Source organism: Notolepis coatsorum (genome assembly GCF_963971535.1).
Source record: "Notolepis coatsorum genome assembly, chromosome: 20".
NCBI classification, from domain to species: Eukaryota; Metazoa; Chordata; class Actinopteri; order Aulopiformes; family Paralepididae; genus Notolepis; species Notolepis coatsorum.
Window position 1 is genome coordinate 10,030,758 of NC_140184.1, and position 21,764 is coordinate 10,052,521.

The following is a 21,764-nucleotide window of genomic DNA, read 5'->3' on the forward strand; positions in this document are numbered from 1 at the left end:
CCTTGGGGTACACCTGAACAATAAACTGGACTGGTCGGACAACACAGAGGCCCTCTACAGGAAGGGACAGAGCAGGCTGTTCTTCCTGAGGAGACTCAGGTCCTTCAATGTGTGCAACAAACTGCTGCAGTCTTTTTACCAGTCTGTTGTGGCCAGCATCCTCTTCTATGCTGTGGCATGCTGGGGAGGCTACATCAACTCAAGGGACACCAACAAGCTCAACAAGCTGGTGAGGAAGGCTAGCTCCGTGGTGGGAGTCGAGCTACCTAGACTTGAGGTGATGGTAGAGAGGGGGATGATAAGGAAGCTGGATGCCATCATGGAGAACCCCTACCACCCCCTCTACGACGAGCTAGTCAAGATGAGAAGCTCGTTCAGCCACAGACTCATCCCCCCCCGACACTCAACTAACCGCCTCGGACAGTCCTTCATACCAGCGGCCATCAGGCTCCACAACAGTGGGCAGCGACTAGCAGCCTCCAGGCCCCACAACAGGGGGCAGCGACAGCGACTGCTACCAGACATTGACCTGGGACTTATAGGAACCCAAGGGGGACAAAGTAGACTACCCTGGTACTTTGATTAATGTATACTCAGTAGATAGTAAATTATTATAACACCACCTCTTGCATACTGCACCTCATGTGACACTGTGAATAATGTGAATATTCCTCAGCTAGTCAGTTAGTAAATTATATTGACCATATTGATCAAATTGTTTACACTGCCTGTGTTGTCTTTTACTACCTGTATACTGTTTTGTTTTACTACCTGTACCCGTCCCCCCTCCCCCCATGCTGCTATGATGCCTGAATTTCCCCAAGGGGATCAATAAAGGAATATCTTATCTTATCTTATCTTATCTTATAAACATTTACAGACCTTTTTTTTTTTTAAATGGCCCATTTGCATGTTCTTGGTATCTGATTCTAGGGACATCTATGGATCTCAGGGAATGTATTCCCAGTGTCAGAAATACTGTGTCTGTTACTAGGCTTGAGTAAATTGTAATGAACCAAATGAGATTATCAATTCAATTTAAAAAAAGAAAATGTTATCTTTGACTGAATAACACCATGTAAAAAAATCTAAGCAAATGAATAAAGGGAAGATGATTAAACAGAAGGTTTTGTAGATACAGTACTGAATTCTGCCATCGGGACACATGCAATTTGAAATATGATTATAGAATATAGAATATCAGGCCTAAAATGGTTATGTGATTAAAATGTGATTAATTCATTACAAATCCTGTAATTAATTAGATAAAAAAAGTTAATCGCCTGACAGCACTAGTATTAACTGTTTCTATTAACTGTTTTTAAATTGGGGCGGCTAGGTGGTGTAGTGGGCAAGGCGCTCACCACCAACGCTGGAGACACTGGGTTCGAGCCCAGCTCTTGGCGTTGCTATCAGCTTGGCTGGTCGTTCATACTAACATAATTGGCAGTGTTAGGGGTGGGAAAGCTGATGGGTGGGTCCTGGGCGTTGTGGACAGCGACCCCTACAGTTCGGTCGGGGCGCCTGCACAGCAAGGGTAGGATCTGGAGAAAGGTAGTGTGACCTTCCACACGTTACACTCTCCCGGTGAGAATCTGCGCTGCCAGGCTGGCTGCCGGCTGGCTGCCGGCTGGCTGCCGGCTGGCTGCACATGTGTCGGAGGAAAGCATGCGACAGTCTCCGGCCTCCCGGACCAACAGTAGGGGGGGGGTGCGCAACAACCAGGAAGGGGGTTGGGAATTGGCATAATGACTAACAGTGGGATGGGAGAAAAATCGAAAAAAATGGGAAAAAAAGATAATAAAAAGAACTGTTTTTAAATGTTGTGCTGTGATGGACATCTGAATCTCCCCTCAGGGATAAATAAAGGTTTTCAATTTAATTCTATATTTTTTATATTTGCTAGATTATAGTGATCCGCTTCGTATGAATGCATCAGACCAGCGTTTACTGTTAGATACTGTCCATCATCGTAAACTGAGGTTTGCGATTCTGTGTGTAAAGCTCTTACACATACAGTGTACCCTGTACACCAAGGCCAAGTGGCCCTCTTTGTCCATACGGAGACACAAAACCGGCTCACATTTATTTTATAAGCCAATTCTTGCTTTGCTCCCATCTGTGCACTTTCATATCACGCACCATTGGCAGCCGCTATAGCCTGCGCTGGTCTGACCTGTACCTCAAGGTCCACAGAACTAAGGCCATGTCCAGACTAAAACGATTTTGATCTTTTTCGTTTTCGTTTCGTTTTAAGGTTTCCGTAAAAACGAAAACGTCTCAAGTTAATAAGTGTGTGCCACAAATTTACAAAATAAAATGTCTTTCCTGTTTTAGCTCTTTTATTTTGAAAACCGCCAACCGGAAGTGTTATAGTGTCTGTTGCTAGCAGCTTAACTTGTGTCGGCCGGTTCTGTGATTTTCGAGAGGAGAGAAAGACCGCGGCTCACATGCAACTCAAACTACCTGTTGGAATAAATTAATTGATTGATGTTTAACTTGTCCCCATGTGTGTCCAGTCATTTCGACTAGCAAACATTGTCTGTGTTTAACGTTACCTCAGGATACCACTGTCTATTGTATTTAGTTGATTAGCTATTTAGCTAATGTGGATAGCATTTTGAATAGCATCAATGCTAGCTGGCTGGCAACAGCTTTATTTACTAAATTATGGAGACTTTTTAATCGTCAAGGTAAGAGAGGATTTGTCATGATCAACTGAAGGTGTATGCTATGGAACAATATGTGCTTGGGTTTTCAGAAAAAGGCCAGCTATGCGACGCTAATCTCTAGTTAGTATCATGTATTGCATCAGTGTAATAAGTGTAAGCACAGCAGAGCCCCGCTCCGCTTCAGACAGATTAGCACAGCGCGTGTGTGCGCCTCGGTCGGGAGTGTGTAAGCACAGCAGAGCCCCCGCTGCGCTATCGCGTCATCGGTTCAGGAGAAGACGCGCTTCGCTTGTAAAGATGGTGACGCAATGGGGGGCGTCTTCAGAATTGCACACTCTGGGAGGTGGTATCAGAAAGTACCGTCTTCAGGCTGCCAGAACGCAGTTCCGTGTGGCAGAAAGATGCAAACGATCAAATACTTTGCCTAAAACGACCAAAATCGTTTTAGTCTGGACATGGCCTAAGTAAGTCGGCTTTTATGCAATTTCCGCTCCCTCTTCCTAGAATACATTACAAGCTAACTTGCAGCTGGAAAATCTGATTACTTGATGAATTTAAAACATTAATTAAAGACCTGGAAACGGGGTCAATCGGGACCAGTCTGCGTTTCTAACCCCGGCCCTGAACACTTAATGCGTTTTGTATGACATTACTGTGTTGTATGCATTTATTCTGCGGTCGTTTTATGTTGTAGCATCTGCAACTTGAATGTGTGTTTTAAATGCTGCCATCTCGACCCAGGTCTCTCTTGCAAAAGAGATTTTTGGATCTGAACGAGACTTACCTGGTTAAATAAATAAAAATGAAAAACAGCCCGTTGCATTTTAAGTACCTTTTGTAATAACTACAATGCCCCTGTTCTTCATGATGATGATATTGTAGGTTATGATACGAGTTTGCCAGCTGTCTTTAATGATTTTAGCATACAATGGGAAGGTATGGCTTCCTGGTTTACAGCTCCTAAGAGTAGGCGAGTAGGAAGCAGGGTTTCCGCTAGCATTTTTTGGCTGATAAGAATCTAATTTACGGGCCAAATGTGAATTCTATGGCAATATCATGTAATACACGTGCGATCATCAAGAAATGTGTGAAAAGATGGGGACGGGGACATAATTTACGGTCTTGGAACGATGTTGAATGGTGATCCATTTTGTGAAGAAATTCGTTCTCCGATGTAAACTATATCTTTGTTAGCAGATGACTCCTTCGGACAATCTCATGTTACTGCTAACGTTGCCTAACGCTAACAAAATGAACAAGCAGTGCAGCTCATCCTGTGTACTTTATAAAGCATGGTGTAGCTCGTCCTGTGTACTTCATAAAGCATAGTGTAGCTGTGTACTTCATAAAGCATAGTGTAGCTGTGTACTTCATAAAGCATAGTGTAGCTGTGTACTTCATAAAGCATAGTGTAGCTGTGTACTTCATAAAGCATAGTGTAGCTGTGTGTACTTCATAAAGCATAGTGTAGCTGTGTACTTCATAAAGCATAGTGTAGCTGTGTACTTCATAAAGCATAGTGTAGCTGTGTACTTCATAAAGCATAGTGTAGCTCGTCCTGTGTACTTCATAAAGCATAGTGTAGCTGTGTACTTCATAAAGCATAGTGTAGCTGTGTACTTCATAAAGCATAGTGTAGCTCGTCCTGTGTACTTCATAAAGCATAGTGTAGCTGTGTACTTCATAAAGCATAGTGTAGCTGTGTACTTCATAAAGCATAGTGTAGCTCGTCCTGTGTACTTCATAAAGCATAGTGTAGCTGTGTACTTCATAAAGCATAGTGTAGCTGTGTACTTCATAAAACATAGTGTAGCTGTGTACTTCATAAAGCATAGTGTAGCTGTGTACTTCATAAAGCATAGTGTAGCTGTGTACTTCATAAAGTATAGTGTAGCTGTGTACTTCATAAAGCATAGTGTAGCTCATCCTGTGTACTTCATAAAGCATAGTGTAGCTCATCCTGTGTACTTCATAAAGCATAGTGTAGCTCGTCCTGCGTACTTCATACTCGCAGCCTTACAGCCTCGCTGAAAGATCAGTTCCTCTTCATTGTTAACGTTAGCAGTGGGGGGATTTAGTACAAAAGGGACGTCCGTTACTGTAGCCTACTACAACGGAGGGCTTGGTTGTTGCAGAACTCGTGAATGTGCGTCGCCAGAAGGTGATGTTGCATAGAAAATTCCTTCTCTTGTCGCAGGACAGCACTCAGTAACCCACGCTGCCACACACTAACACATATTCACTTGCCACAGGCAGTGTAATAATACAAAATAAAAGATTACCAGCCACAATGCCAGTTGTGATTTATATTTGCCTGAAATTCTAAAGGACTATTGGCCGGTAAATACCAGCTAACGCAAACCCTGGGATTGAGTATTGAGAGTGGAAGAAATGCATTGTAGGTTTTGGTCTTTTCATAGACTACAATGAAAATAAGTAGTAATAAAAAAATTACAAGGAAAACTATGATATTTTGTTAGTATATTTGGTCTAATTTTACTAAATCTAAAACATTTCTCCATGTAATGTTAGTCTCAAACCAGCCCTCTTTTATTGATCCTCCAATCACAACTGTTGCTTCGGGAAGTTGTGATTCGAAGCAAGAGTTGTGATTGGAGGATCAGGAAAAGATTTGAGATAGGTAAATTGTTGTTTTATGCTTGCATAGTGGTAAATTCAAATAGTTAACCAAATGTTATTTTAGGATGTAATTTAATCAACATATGATTAAAACCAAATGTTATTTTAGGATGTAATTTAATCAACATATGATTAAACTAGGGATGCACCGAAAATTCGGCCACCGAAAGTTTTCGGTCGAAAATGGCCTTTCGGCCGAAAGAGTTTTTTCACCGAAAATATATCACCGAAACAGAAGCAACCTGTAGCCTAACGCGTGTTGTTGTGATGATGTCATCAAAACGCGGATTCATTACATGCGCGCTGTGAGCTCTTCAGTCCTGCGTGATACTCCTCTTGGGACTCGGGAGCAATGCATCTCCTCGGGAGTCGCGCTGTTTCTATGTAAACTCTGCGCGCAACGAGTCCAATAAATGCGTCTTTAACATACTTTATCCTTTATTTACTATATGCCCGTTGCGGTTAATCACTGATTGATCTAATATGCATATTATTCAGAGCGAGAGGGGGAGGGATTGTGTTTCTCACATTGACGCTGTCTGTCGCGCGTCTACTGTGCCAAAGTCATCTGGGGACTAGAAAGGTGCGCTCAGTAGAGCACAGATGTCCGCCTCTCTCTCTCTGATTGATTGAAAACTTTATTAACAGATTGCAGAATGGGTACAATACAGTACAGCTCAATACACACAATTGTTAAGGGGATGCAGACCAGAGAAAGACTTTCGTCTTGTTTACATCAGGGTCCCCCATTTTCAATTCATCAGGACATATATGACATACAGATAGACAGTACTGCTACATCTATACATTTATGACATACCAGATTTGCAAATACAGTACTGTTTGTGATACAAAAAGACCCATAATAGTGATTATTTATTATTTAAGTTAAGTTTTGCCATAATCATATATTTTTCCATAATCAGGTAGCTGAACAACATTGGTAAAAAAAAATTCTATTCTATGAATCATTTTCGGCCTTTCGGCTTTCGGCCAACTGTTTCCTATTTTCGGTATCGGTTTCGGCCAAGAATTTCCCATTCGGTGCATCCCTAGATTAAACCAAATGTTATTTTATGACGTTAATTAATAAACATGATTAAACTAGTGCTGTCAGGCGATACTTTTTTTTAATCTAATTAATTACAGGATTTGTAATTAATTAATCGCATTTTAATCGCATAACCATTTTATGCCCGATATGCTATAATCATATTTCAAATTGCATGTGTCCGGATTGGCAGAATTCAGTACTGTATACAAAACCTTCTGTTTAATCATCTTCCATTTATCAATTTGCTTAGATTTTCCGGTCTGGTCAATTTTAGCATGGTGTTATTCACAGTCAAAGATAAAAAATTTATTGATATTCTCATTTGGTTCATTACAATCTACTCAAGCCTAGTAACAGACAGTATTTCTGACACTGGGAATACATTCCCTGAGATCCATAGATGTCCCTAGAATCAGATACCAAAAACATGCAAATGGACCATATACATTTTTTTAATTAATTTTCATAACGCGATAATTTGCCGTGTAATTAATTAATCTAATTAACGCGATAAACTGACAGGCCTAGATTAAACCAAATATTATCCTAAATCAAGGTCAAACGGCGTAGTTTTTAGGCACTCTGTAGAAGCACCTCTACAACCGTGCTCTATGGTTCAGTTGATTTGTTTGCTTGTATGCATGATTGCTCAATGATTCGTCATCCACACAATCCCAAAGACCTATAAAAAAAGGGCCGGCGCACTTCTCTTCTCAGGTTTATCATCCCACCCCCAAGGTGCATGTGTTTATTATTCTGATAAGTGTCCCATCTATTACAACATAAATAAAACGACACCTACCGTTCGCATGTATAGCATTCACAATATTCATTGTTCTCCCCAAAGAATCCGTCTCCGTAGTAACAGGAGATTTCCTCCCCTGGTTCAATGTCCCGCAAAACCTTGACACAGGCCGTGTCCCGACCCGTCGACACAAACTGAAACAACAAGGTTTGGATTATTCACCAGTCTCTTCTCCTCCAATGGTAATCCCAAGCATTTCCTATAATGTACATGTACTTTATACGTGACAAATAAAACAACTTGAACTCAGATGGGCCCCCCCCCGACAGAGGGATAGATATTCACCTTGCAATTCGGTCGGCAATCTGAAAATAAAAACGAGACGATATTAGCTCTCTAAAAAACACGTGTTGCACCATCTTAGCCATTACTGGCTGGGAATAGAAAATTGTCGTTTTACGACACTGATGACAACTATCCGGGTACCGTGGTTTATGAAGGCGGCGGGCCCCAGCCACAGCTGAGCACAGTTCTTGCGTGTGGAATACATGACGCTGAAGTCGTTCTCCCCGTGCCGGAGCAACATGTTCTCCTCGCTCTCCGAGAGCTCTGCGATGCAGCCCACCAGGTACTCGATCTTATCGTTCCTCTTCCTGCAAGACACACAAAACGGAAATATTTATCCAGAGCGACTTACAAGGAGCGTGAACGGTACAATATGTAAACATCTGCATAGATATCAACCCAGGATGGCGCCACGGACGGTCGCCTCTGTGTTTTGGTGCATGTTGTTTTGCATGTTCTTGTTGGTAAATTTTGTGTTTGGCCAAGATATCAGGAGCACTTTCACCAGAGATAAGCTCCTGAACATTAGGAATCTATTGTGCACTGCTTCCATGTTTACCTGAATCCTACTGTTCTGTTGTGAGGAACGTGATAATCGGCCATAGATGCGGTTGAGCTCTCGAGACACACTGGTAGGTCTTATGTGCGATCACACGTTCTCCCCACAACAGAAAGATGGGATGCAGGTTGAAAAACTGGAAAAGAAACAATTGACCGTATTCACATGGCAGCCGTTTGCGACCAACAGCATGGAAAGAATCCCAACCCGAGCATGACATAAGAGCAAAATGGCCACCGTGTGAATATAGTTTGACTCTTAACGCCGGGACCCCACCAGGCGCGGGCGTGGCCATCCACACCGAGTCCGACTTCAGAGCGGGTGAAAGCGCACAGAGGAAGGCACATTTACATTGGAACAGCTCCCCGTTTGAAGATTCCAGTGTTCTATTGTCCATTTTGCATTGTTTAACCAGTTATTATCTAATTAATTAGAATGTTAGAATTAATTGTAGAATGATGATCAGTGTGACTGTACTCCTGAAAAAGCATATTATGGTTTATTTGTATTGGGAAAGATACAGCTGGTTGAACAACATCTATGTGTGTGGTAATTAGGGGTGGAACGATACGCATTCGAACCGTAGACCGTTCGATACGACCTCCACGGTTCGGGGCGTCTGTGTATCGTACGGTTCAGGGGATGCGCAAATAAAAAGAAAAAACTTCATTTGGCACGGAGCCGGGAGAGGTGAGCGCTGGCTGCAGCAGCAGCACCAGCACCGCAGCTGCTAGTCAGTTTGTGTAAATGGCAAGCGCAATATAAATCAATCTTCATTACGACTTTAAAAACATAGCCATTAACATTACATAGGCCTACACACGTCTTGCCATAACGTTAGCAGTTTGTACAACACAACGCACGTTTTAACTATGGTAGCCCGCCAGCTAATAGTCAATGAAATGTTATCGTAGCTACTAGCTAGCAGAGGAGAAAATGAGTCTGAGAGGCGGGGTGTTTAATAACCTGTTAAGCTGTAAGCTGTATTTCGCCTAAAGGTACATGCCTAAGTAAATGGAAGATTGCTCCACTTCTGCAAGGTCAATTTGCATGTTCTTGGTATCTAGGAACATCTAGGGACCTGGGGGTATGTATTTCCAGTGTCAGAAATATTGTGTCTGTTACTAGGCTGAGTAAATTGTAATGAAGAAAAGGAGAATATAAATTATGATTTTTGCATCTTTTATCATGTTAAATCTGCGGGGTACGAGAAAATGCTCACTGAGCTCATTCACCACCCTATTGAGATCATGTGTACAAAAAATCTAAGCAAATGAATAAAGGGAAGATGATTAAATAGAAGGATTTGTAGATACAGTAATTAATGATAATCGATTTTAATTATAAATTCATATTTGACCTTGAACTTGACCTTATTATGGCCAAATCATACATCTGTGGATAGGGAAAATGCTCCTCTTTCCAATGGCAGGGTTGAATCTGGATTTAGTCATTTCCTTGCGGTTTTTGCGATAATTAGCATTTTCCGATAAATTCGTATTTCCGATAAATCGTATAAAACATCGGTAAAAATTTAAATATACACTTTGACTACTGTTTTTGATAGGGTTATGGTCTTTACTCTTGGCTACAAAAAAAAATTTAAAAACAACCTCTTAACATTCAAGGGCCCACATGTGGACGATTCTTTGCCGACCTCTAGTGGCTCGGGTGTGCATTTCTTTTAATACAATATATAGATACAATTAAAGCCCTATTTGTTGCCTGTCGATTGCCCTTTCAGGTGACAAAATCCGTTCAGCGGTTCTCGAGTTACATGCCGATATGTGAGGCGTGCCCCAAAGTACGCAAAAGTACACATTACCACCCCCGACTCCCGGGGCTCTAGCTCCGTCAATCATTTGGCGATCTCGAAAATCTTTGCACAGGGTTGTAGCCAATGAGTGTGGCTTTCCAATGATACCCCATGATATGATAGTTGGGGATCTATTACGGTCTCCATTGATCGATTTATGATAGGCATTTATTCAACATCCAAGAAGGCGAACATACAACTGTGTTTTACTAACTCCAACCGGGACTATTGCCGCTTTTCCACTGCATGTTATGAACTCCTAACGTTACCGGAGCTGATGGTCCGTCACGCTAAAATGTCCCTGCGGACCCGCCACCCCATAGATAGTTCCAACTCACCGAATTACGTAATCCACCACAGTTGCACTCAATATTTAAATAATGTTATTCTAAATAAATGTAGACAGATAATGTACGTATTTTTTAAATAGAATGAACAGAGCAGTGTTGTTTTGAAACAGTACAGTGTGTGTGTTAGTTTGATGTATGCTGCAATTTATATTGATCTAATCTAATTTGTTTATTTATTTATTTTAAATAACAGTGACACTTTTCCCTTTGATAAAAAAATCCACCATATTCCTTTCATTGTATTTCAAATACTGCACTTTAATTTCAAGCGGAAAACTAATCTTTCCCTGAACTGACAATCATGGAATTTAAACATTATTGACATTGTTTTTTTGTGTTTATATTAAAGAAAGGAAAGTCTAGTGCTAGCTGAGCATATTGTTTGTTTGCACTAAGTTAATACTTTGACAAATGTAGCCTATATTTTTCAGTCAGTTCGGTCTTTGTGTGCCAAACATTATTTAAGGCTGTAAACCAGGGTTTCCGTTGTCCGGTAATTACCGTTTTTTTACCGGGAAAATCTGTTGAAGTCCGACATATTTAAATCTCTCCGGTCATAATGTCCTGTGAAAAGAATTCCCTCTAAGCACAATTTGATTATTTGAATTGTATTAAAATAGGCTAAAATTAAATAGCCTATGCGATGAACGAAACAATCATTACATTTGTTTCATTGTTGCTTCACTCTGATAAAGCGCGGCTGGCGCGCACTCGGATTGAATGTTTTTTTTATTGAGCCTGTCTGGCCACCATAATGACAAACAGCTATACGAGCGAGAGAGAGAGATGGCCTATCACAAGCGACAAATTCTGTTTCCTAATGATTGATTGGCTATTGTGTCATGTGAGCACGCTGCACACAGAGGTAAGCTCATACTAACGTGCGGTGCATCCATTTCAAATAGCGCTCTAGTAGTCTAGCCTCTATCTATAGTATACGAGAGATAACATTGATTGAACGATGAAGCGTCAAAAAAAAAAATCACAGATTTCGGGTCAAACTCAAAGTTAACCACCACCGTCACTCCAGCGGCAGCCAACTATGAGCTCTCCGAGTCTGAGGAACCAGCAGTAGAAGAATTTCCCAATTCCAGAATTTCCAATTCAAGCTAGCCCCTCTGCTGCTCCCACCAACGTTAGCCTCGCCCTCACCCCAGCGGGACCAGCTTAAAAACACTTACCGGTATATTCACGACGGTACTAACACGACAATGTATGAATGGAAAAATATAACGTTCCCACATCCGGAACGATAGATACCCGATGTTGAATGGGCCATAGTAATGTCGATATAGCTATAATATTTAAAAAGTTATATCCCTGCAAAGAAGGTGAGCGACTCCATAGGGTTACAGCACTGGCAGAGTGGTATAAGTTGGGCAAACTGCGTGGCAGACAATGTCTTAACATGGGAGTGAAAGTGAAGCACTAATCGCCCGCCGGTTTGGGCTGTAAAAGGATGAATTGATCCAAGAATAGTCAAGTGCATGTAGAAGAGGGGGGGGCTAAGGGGAGATGCGGTACCAAGATCTCAAACGTATATCCTCACCATTCCTTTGTTGCCACAATCTTAGCTCCGTTTTGCTCCGACGAGTAACGGTTGCAAGGGAGAATCTCAAAGCCACTGTCGGTGGCAAACATCCGAAGATAGACAAACACCTGTAGAAAACAATATGGTAAAAGAATTCATTCACTGATCTATTAACGTAGAAACAAGAGGGGAATCATGCCACGTCTTATTAGAATATCCATCTCACGTGTTGTTTAAAGAGCCTCTCCTGGGCTTTCGTCTTGTGGAGGAAGTGATGCCGGGTCCAGTCCCCAGACGTCAAGGCTCTGAAGCCTTTCTCCAAGTTGTCGTGCTTCTTGAAGCGCTCAATGATGTCCTTCAGCTCCTCCTGCCTTCCTTTGATTGGTCGGAACCTGTGGTAGTGAGACAAGGTGATAAGATAAGATATTGCTTTATTGATCTCATTGGGGGAAATTCAGGAAGAACAATGCAATTCAAACATTACAAATCAGAAGTGAAATTTTAACAATCTCCGAGACATAACTTCACTTCAAAAGTGAATCTGAATTGAACAGGTCAAAATTTTAGATTTTTAAGACGCACTGAATTGTTGCCAAAACTAGTTTTAAATCATCCAAAAACTAAATGAACCTACCGAAATCCCACAATGTATATGAATAAATAATCTATTCATGTATTGTCCCAGGACAATTTTGCACCCTTCCCGGATTCATATTTATTAGGGGTGGGACCGTGGGAATCACCAGTTTCCTCACGATATGATATAGATTCTTTGGACAATGATACGATATTTGCCGATATCACAAAGTCTGCCACGATACAATACGATACGATTCAGGTGCCTGATATATTGAGCTTTAACACTTTCTATGCCACTCACGAGTTTTCTCGGAATTATTAATATCTCGTTGAAAGCCACTCACGAGATTTCTGATTTTTTTTTAGCGATCTGAAATCATATTGCATCACGCGAGCCTAGCCTACCCGAGCGCCGCCGGCGATCAGATGTGGAAAAAAGCGCCCCCTATCGTCTCCCAGATGACATAAGGGATTTTGGAATGGACTCAATGAAAATGGATGGGGAGAAAAAAATCCTGTACTCCACATTTTCCAGTCCACTGATTCAGCTGGGCTTACCACAGTTCATTCTGGAGCCTCTGCGCCCCGCATCACGTATCACGTTGGATCTATACACTTATCGATTTTTTCCGAATGGTGATCAGGAATTGGAATATACCAGTTGGATACCATCTGATGTCAGGTAAGGAATCTATGTTATCAGTGTTAGGATAATCAGACTCATTTTGATGAAGATATAAGCTGTTTTGTGAAATGTCCTCTATCGGTTTCACTGTAAAAATCCAAGAGGAAATGAACACGGCGATTATCCGTGCGCGGCTCGAATGTGCTTGCGTGCACGTATAATATTGATCATCTAGCGTTTATTTGAAAACGATTCATAAATAGGCCGACAAATATCAACGTTCTGGAATATTCCAGTAAAAGACGATTATCATAGAATGGTCCAGAATGACTGTTTTTTTTTACCTCAAAACGGGTGCTTTTCAAAATGCTCTCAAACGGAAATGAAGCGATAAAAAAACAATCTGCCTTGACAGCACTGACTGGAAAAGGATTCTTTGATAAGAGACGGGCAGATTAGACACATAGCCATAATTTAAAACATAGATTAGGCGATATTAAGGGTAACATTGGCGCCGATGGTGGCATTCAAGCGCTAACTCTGGCGCCACCTCGTGGCACTGAAAATGTTAATCAAGTAAAAAATTTTGGAACTCACAACACGCAACCTAAAACCCCTTCCTCTCCCAAACCGTTCCTACAATTGTTTTATGTTTCATGATGATCATGAATACATATATTATGTATTGTATTTCTTTTTTTTTATCCACTTTTTCTCCCATTTTCTATTTTTCTCCCATCCCAATTTTCATATCGTCCAATTCAACCCTCCCCTGTCTTCGAACGTTGTTTCTTGCCTCCCACAAGCCGGCTGCAATGTGGACTAAGTCATACATAGCACGAGTCCCCTCCGATACTCAAGGTAGCAGCCGTCGCATCTTTTCACCTGCGCGGCTCGATCTTTCAGCGTCGAGGGTCTGGGCTTTGGAGGGGCCCCGCCCCCGTCGCTTCTTGATTCTACTGCGCAGGCGCACCAACCGACCTGTAGGAGTCGCTGTCCACAACGCCTGATCCCCACCCTTCGGCCAATGTGTATTACTGTGGACGACCAGCTAAACTGAAAGCAATGTGGAGAGCCCAGTCTCCAGCATTCGTTGCGAGCGCCTTGCCCACTGCGCCACGTAGCCTCATGTATTGTATTTTTTATGTTTAAATATCAACATTATCTGTCCATCCTCAGTAAATTTACTATCAATATAATATACTCTGACTTAATCTGGTCTTTCCAAACGCACACACACACACAGAAAGGGAGAATGCTGTGCTGTTACGCGGATACGACTCCACGCCACGGGATTTTCAAAATAAGAGTATCGCAATATGAACCGATCTTTTAACGTCGCATCGATCCTATTGGATCATTGATAATAGATTGATATATATCGATCTGGATCGATGTATCGTCCCACCTAGGGCTGGGCGATTAATCGATTTTATAGATTAATTCGAATTAATGATTTTCAAAAATATATATATATATTTTTTTAAGGGTCACCTTTTATATTACAAAAAGTGATGTTTGGTGAAAGTTAGATTTGCACTTTATTAATCCCAATAGGGAAAATCATCTTGGTTTGATCATTTGTGTGTCAAATTTCACGTTTCTAGTTTTTAAGAGATAAAAATCGATAAAAATCGGAAATGGTGTGAAAAAATCGGAGATTTAATTTTTAGGCCATATCGCCCCCAGCCCTAGTCCCACCCCTAGTATTTATGCCAGGTCGCTCATATTTAGACCCCTAAAGAAAAAAGGGCCAGTGACCTGGTGTTCATCTTGTGAGTCTGAAAGCCCAGGTAGGGGTCCAGGATGAGGCTGGTGGTCAGGTCATCGTTCTCACACAACTCCTTTGCAGTCATTCCTGAGGTGGGCACATAGCGCTTCTCAGCCTCCAAGCTAGCAGCGAACCCTGCAAAACCCACACACAACACAAACACCCACACACAAAAAATCTGTTAGATCATGTTGTTAAAACTACCCAACAACTGAGGTTGTTTTGTAGTAATGTGCACAAACTTGTTAAATTAGATTCAGATTTATTGTCATCATACAGTACAAGTACAGTACAGCAAAAAGAAGTTTGGCATCCGACCAGAGTGAAAATGTAGCAGTAAAAGGGCAACAGCAATATACAATGTACAGGTGATTAAACTGGGAACGAAATATACAAATTAGTACCAATGGTAAATGGCTGCATTTATATAGCACTTTTATCCAAAGTGCTTTACAATTTGTTACTCACATTTTACCCATTCACTCACACACTGACGGCCAGTGGTGCGTTGGTGATTTCATACCTGGTTGCACTGTGTTTTAATGATGTCATGTGCAGTGTGCACACGTGCTATCGTGCATGCGCATAAATGTTCCCTTGCGTGCGCACAGAATAAAGACTAGTAATTGCCTCTAGGAATGGAACACATTTTATTCACAAGTTGTGTGAATATATCAGAGGACATATTTGAACAGACCTGACGACCTGAGCTATTGTTATGCAAAGTAGCCAGGTGGGTACTTGGCGAGTTGGCGCATGAGTCGAGTGCAGCGCATTCTTGTGTGCACGCGCGTGTACATCTGTGCATGTGCGTGCTCCTGCTCAAAAGAAGTTTGGTACGCCGTGCAACCCCGTCCCATGAGCACTGCATGCCTGCCGACAGGAGAGGCGACCTTGCAAGGTGCCAACCTGCTCATCGGGAGCAATTAGGGGTTAAGTGTCTTGCTCAAGGACACTTTGACACGCTGCCCGGGAGGAGTGGGAATCGAACCAGGAACCTCCGGATTACCAGACAACTGCTCTACCTCCCGAGCCACTGTCACCCGCCCACCGACAGTGAGTGTAGTAGTGCTAATCAGATATACTGTATGTACAAAGTTGTAGTAAAATATGTACAGTGATACAGGTGTAAAGACAGTATGGCAGTAGTCACTGTCTAGGGCTGAACGATTAATCAATTTTAAATCGAACATTTTAAATGATGCGATTAGCAAAAATCGCAACGCCTGCAATTTGGGATACGTTATACAGAGAGTCCGATATCGCAAATCGCAATATCTGTCAGAAAAATCGCAATTAGATATATAATAATATTAATGTAAATACAAGCATCCCACTCACTACGACTACATCTCCTGCTACTGGAGGTCCTCTGAGGAGGGTGCTGCTGAGAGCGGGTCTGGCTGTGGCCGACGGGCTGCTCACTGGTAAACCTGCTTCCGTGTCGTCTGCCATTTAAGACCATGTTCTTGGAGTCGCCCCCCAGCCACTTCATGCCCGCAAGCCCCCGGGTCCAGTTGCATTTAGTCTCCGAGTTGAAGGAACACTCTTGGGTGGGGAAGACTGGGGTCTGAGAGTTTTTCCACCTGGAGGGAGAATGCAAAGGAGATGTTTTGGCGACCGACCGCAAAACCCTTTCACCACCACACTACATACGGTTAACCCTTTCACTACCACACTACAGAAGGTTTACAGAGGGTTGTGGTAACTTTGAAGAATGTAGGCTACATTGGCGTTTTACATGTAGATATATTGACATGACATTTACATAAAAACAAAAAAGACATGGAAGTATCCAAATTATGTGGCATCACTATTTATCTCGTTAACAATTACAAAGATTAGCTACACAACATTATGTAGAATGGCTCAACATTAGCCTTGTACTCAACTATAAATGTAATGACATGAGACTAATGTATGTACTGAGACTAGTTTACAAGTGAACAGATGGAGATGCACATAATGTCATACTGCCATGAGAATTGCAGGATACCAATGGCACATATCCTTGAATTGACACACTGGCATGAAACGTACCGCATTATACAGCAGATTTGTATTTACAAGGTATTTCACCTCCAGCACAATATATGCAAATAATAAACGCATTTAACCAACTGCAAATAGAGCTACAAATAGCCTTGACAGCAGACTTAAAAGTTAGTCTTCTCATTCAAATATGGCAACGGAATATATAAGAAAGCGACTCAATTCGTAGGGACATCTTGTGACTTTTCAGGGCCAAGATACTCTATATCTATACAGAAGTAGACAAGTAGCATGGATGATAATGTCATCATATGATTCATTAGGCAAAATGGAGGTACACTGTGTAATCCACCAAGCTTGCTATTTACTAGCCTCAGGCAGTGGCCATGGTTTCCAAAAATGCAACAGCCACTTTCACAATTTGCACCACTGACTTCATCAAGCCCAACTTTATTTTTAGTAAAGAAGAAAAACATCCAGTCCAAATAATGGTTGGTAGACCAGACAAAGTTACCACCAACAACAGACATAATTGACCATCATTTGACTAGCTTTACTTCTACACCCTGGAACATCACAGGAACAGCAGCAGACCTGTGTTGCTGTCTGACCACATTAGGTCCAAACACAGCCCAACAGCCCCATATAGCGGCGGCTTACTGTCAAACCCAATAGAAACGTCATGAGTGCCACCATCCATGCATTGATTGAAAACTTTATTAACAGACTGCAGAATGGGTACAATACAGTACAGCTCAATACATAATTGTTAAGGGGATGCAGCCAGAGAAAGACTTTAGTCTTGTTTACATCAGGGTCCCCCATTTTCATTTCATCATAACATGACACACACGACATACAGATAGACAGTACTGCTACATCTATACATTTATGACATACCAGATTTGCAAATACAGTACTGTTTGTGATACAAAAAGAGTCCAGAAAAGAGAGTATATCATGAATACGCATGATCGCGGATTAATTAATGTATGGCCCACGTAGACTAACTATACATCCCATTACGCTTGTGTCGGGCTGCATTATTAATAACAATGTTGCCCAACAACAACGCGTTACGTTTATAAAGTTACCGTTATCGTTATTGAATACATACAGTTAGCTTAACGTTAGCTAACTTAAGTTTGTATTTGATTATTCAAAGCTTAGTAGCTAACGTTATTGTTAAGCTGGAAATGCCAAACAAAAAGCCTCACAACAAGGTTCAAACACCCGGAAGGCCAATAATCCGAACTGTGGGCCTCAGATAACAAGTTAGCTCGCCTGCCTCCCCACCCTCCACCCCGCACGCTGTGACCCGGCGACTGTGATGCACCGAGTGAACCCACAGTCACTTGCTCCTCGATAGGAAAACAACCTGTGTTGACCATGAAGGACTGGTTCTGAACCGAACCGCTCGTTCTACAACCATCACAGAGACGTTTCAAAGGTGCTCACGGTTGCACGAGGGTTTCGGGATGGTTTGAAAGCTCGGCGTTGCTATTAAACATTTTAAATATCGTTTTATAAACTGGTCAACACTGCTCAAAACGGTGTTATTTCCGGCCGTTGGCTGCCTGGTGCGCCTGCGCTGTGATCACAGCGCATGCGCATCATGCACCCGACGCCGGAAATAATGGCAGTGTTGATCAAGTTTATAAAAAATATTTAAAATGTTTATTAGCAACGCCGAGCTTTCAAACCATCCCGTATCTCTGTCCGAAACCCTCGTGCAACTGTGAGCACCTTTGAAACGTCTCTGTGATTCTTGTATAACGAGCGGTTCGGTTCAGAACCAGTCCTTCATGGTCAACACAGGTAGGTTTGCTATCGAGGAGCAAGTGACTGTGGGTTCACTCGGTGCATCACAGTCACTGAAAGGGGCTACAGTAGAGACGTTAGCTAGCTAGCGGTTAGCTGACGTTATATCTGGACACAAAGAGCCAAACATTTAAAACGTTAGCGGGCTAAAAAACAATCGTTTAGCTGACGTTATGAAAACAATGTTACTTCCCACCTGGTTTGCTGTCAAGTCGGTGTAACGTTGTTATCGCGTAAAGCAGAAAAGCATCACCATTAATGAAATAGGAAAAAAGATACACGGCGGGTTGCTGCTAATGCGGCGGGGTAGCTTAGTACCGAGGCTCAGCTAGCTAACCACGAATCCACCAGAGTGTTGCACAAGCAGCACACTTCACGACATATATATATATTTATTAATACTAAGCGGCAAAGAAAATAGCGTGTGTTCTGACAACGTTGATGGCACTGAAAGAAACCGCACGCCTTTCTCTACTCGGCGGCTCTAACGTTAGCTGCTCGGGTCAGCGTCCTGCTGCTGAGCTGAACCAGAGGAGACTGTGAGCTCACGTTTGGTCGCGAAGAAGAAGCCATTATATCTCAGCTAACTGGCGAGCTAGCTATAGCGTTAAGTAACAGAATAGATCGATGTTATTATTTCGAACATTGTACCAGAGCAACGTTTGAACTCGCACTGGGAGGAAATAAGAACGCCCCTGTAAACAGCATTAGCGTCGATGTTGAAAACATTTCCACGCTGTTGGAAAGTAGTAACAAACGTCTCGGTTTAATAACCGCATAAACAAACAATACTTACTCAACTTATCTCGTGTGGGGAAAACACGACATACAACCCGATAACGCCAGTCCTTTAAAACAATCCCAATTTGGCACGACACCCTAAATGAAAATATCACAGGAAACAATTTTTTTTTTTTTTTTTTGTAAATTAACATTAAAATTCAAGATGGCGGCGGCGAGCGCAGGAGCGAGGAGGAGGAGGAGGGCGCAGCACCGCCATCCACAAGAAGAAGTAGATCCATGGGATACGCGAGCACACTCTCTCGTCCTTCTTCACGATCCAACCCGAGTACAATGTTTCGAGATAGAAACTAACACGAGTGCATTCCCGGTTTTATCGTGCTTTAAAAATCAACCGTAATCCGTTATTTCCAATGTGTTGAAAGAAGAATTCTCGGATGTACACAAAAGTAGTGCTGCAAAAACAAACCTCTTTGCGCTCCCTAAAAGAATCCAACAACGGTAGACAACAGTAGGATCTACATACAGCACCCCGCAGCTCAGACCAGAGCAACTGAGCGAGTGAAGTGCACACATCTACTCCAAGTCCAACGTTCTACTGGATCTAGTGTGAGAGCACCTCAGCACCAGAGAGAGTCACACTTCTTCTCCCCACACTACTGCCGTGGTGGCACTTGCTGCTTTCAACTATTCCCCCACCTAGAATAAGCTCTCAGCCCCACGTCTGTCTGCTTAATATTATGGTCGCGGAGTCCTAATCTGAGTGCACAGAAGTTATTAACATTCATCTTGTGTACCCCAAGTTTAAAGGATAATTCCTTGATCCTCAATGCGACATACTACAGTCAGGTACTTTCTTGACCGAAGCATGGAATTCACATCGTTGACAGGCTTCATCAAGAAAGAAAAAAATGCAAACGAAATAATAGCAATTCTGAGTGAATAATTAAAGTTATTTGACAATGACTGCAATTTACTATATTTACCTGTAGAGTATATGTGGTTAAAGATGCTTTAACCTATGGTATTATGCAAACACGTTTATTTCAGTCTAGTTAATTTCCCAATAAATGGCTATTGGTTTGTTTTGTTATGCTTTGTTTTGTTTTGAATAGCTAACACTTCTCTGTAGTATAAACATTTTACTAACTTACTATATTACTGACGTTATCTTCCACACATCTTTTGGCTATGCTCTTTCTTCACCTACACATTGTATGATATACAGATTCTACCTTTAACATAGATATGTTAAAGGTAGAATCTGTAATGTATTCAAAAAGCGACCTCTAGGCAAAATATGACAACATGGTACTGCGCTTTGTTTATAGTTTCTGTTTTTGTCTGATGCGTGGATTAGATTTCAGTTGGTTTATCGGGGAGGAGTTGCTACTGCTGACGACACCTCAGGCTCTACCAAGAGAGGACCGGAGAAACTCACAATATCATAAATTACTAAACTCCAACCCACACACGTATTGAGCTGTACTGTACTGTACCCATTCTGCAATCTGGGGAACTATTTTACTATTTCTTTCACTATTTGGGCACTTTTACACAATTCCTGTGAGTCTATGGAACACCTCTGTAATATATATATTTTTTTTATTCATTGTTTTGTATTTCTAATCAAGTCCTCAAAAACAGCATTTTTCGACCTCAAGATCTCGAGCTGTTTTGAGCCTGGGCTCCTAAACCACTGCGCCGGGCCTGCTGAGCGTCGTGTTCGCCTGAACATTAACATGCAGCAGTGACTATATGACATCACATATAGGCACATTTTCAAACGACTCAGTTCAGTGAGGGTGAATATTGTGAGAGGAGAATTGGAAGAATGCACCAATATGAGAATTTTGAGACATAGATCATATTAATATAAGTTCACATAGCTAGGAAACAATGCTAAACACTCAAAAAGGCCATTTATAAGATAGTTCCCCTTTAATAAACTTTTCAATCAATCAATCAATTCAGACCAAAACCAAAAAGTAAACAAAGTGCAATACCAAGTGGGGCTGTTTTTATTTTTTAAAGATTTTATTTATAGCATTTTCAGCTTTTTTTGGTCAACGCCGGACCTTTTGGCCACGCAGGACCGACAGCGGCCACGCAGGACCAATAGAGGAGAGAGGGTGAAGCGGGAGGAGAAGAGGGGAAGACATGCGGGATGCGGCATATGGCCACCGGGTCGGGGAATCGAACCCGGGGCTACCACTTCGCGACTCAGCGCGCTATGTGGTGTGCTACTGGAGCGCCCCTTAGAGGGTGCTGTTTGACACTATTATATATACTCCACGACTGGAAATGTCACTCACTCACTCACTCACTCACTCACTCACTCACTCACTCACTCACTCACTCACTCACTCACTCACTCACTCACTCACTCACTCACTCACTCACTCACTCACTCATTCACACTTAGCTGCTCTGCCCCCTAGTGGCAGCCAACAGGCATTAGCTTGATATCACAACAACAATCATACTTCCACGTGTAACACTTGCAGACCATGCCAATACAAG

At 42.0% G+C, this 21,764-nt stretch overlaps 1 protein-coding gene across 2 annotated transcripts in view; it reads right to left on the reverse strand.

Moving 5' to 3' along the window:
• kmt5b (lysine methyltransferase 5B) overlaps positions 1 to 19,809 on the reverse strand; it is a 31,062-nt gene extending 11,253 nt beyond the window's left edge. The window contains exons 1-8 of one of the 2 annotated variants that reach the window (XM_084337151.1): positions 19,711 to 19,809; positions 16,029 to 16,273; positions 14,678 to 14,822; positions 11,939 to 12,104; positions 11,731 to 11,840; positions 7,598 to 7,764; positions 7,457 to 7,476; positions 7,169 to 7,305 (exon numbers count right to left, since the gene is read on the reverse strand). In XM_084337151.1, the coding sequence (XP_084193277.1) occupies positions 7,169 to 7,305; positions 7,457 to 7,476; positions 7,598 to 7,764; positions 11,731 to 11,840; positions 11,939 to 12,104; positions 14,678 to 14,822; positions 16,029 to 16,182 (899 nt within the window). In that variant the 5' untranslated portion in view covers positions 16,183 to 16,273; positions 19,711 to 19,809. Of the gene's footprint in view, positions 1 to 7,168; positions 7,306 to 7,456; positions 7,477 to 7,597; positions 7,765 to 11,730; positions 11,841 to 11,938; positions 12,105 to 14,677; positions 14,823 to 16,028; positions 16,274 to 19,296; positions 19,404 to 19,710 lie in introns of those variants that run through there. The other variant, XM_084337150.1, reaches the window with a different exon arrangement.
• Positions 19,810 to 21,764: the final 1,955 nt, after the last annotated feature.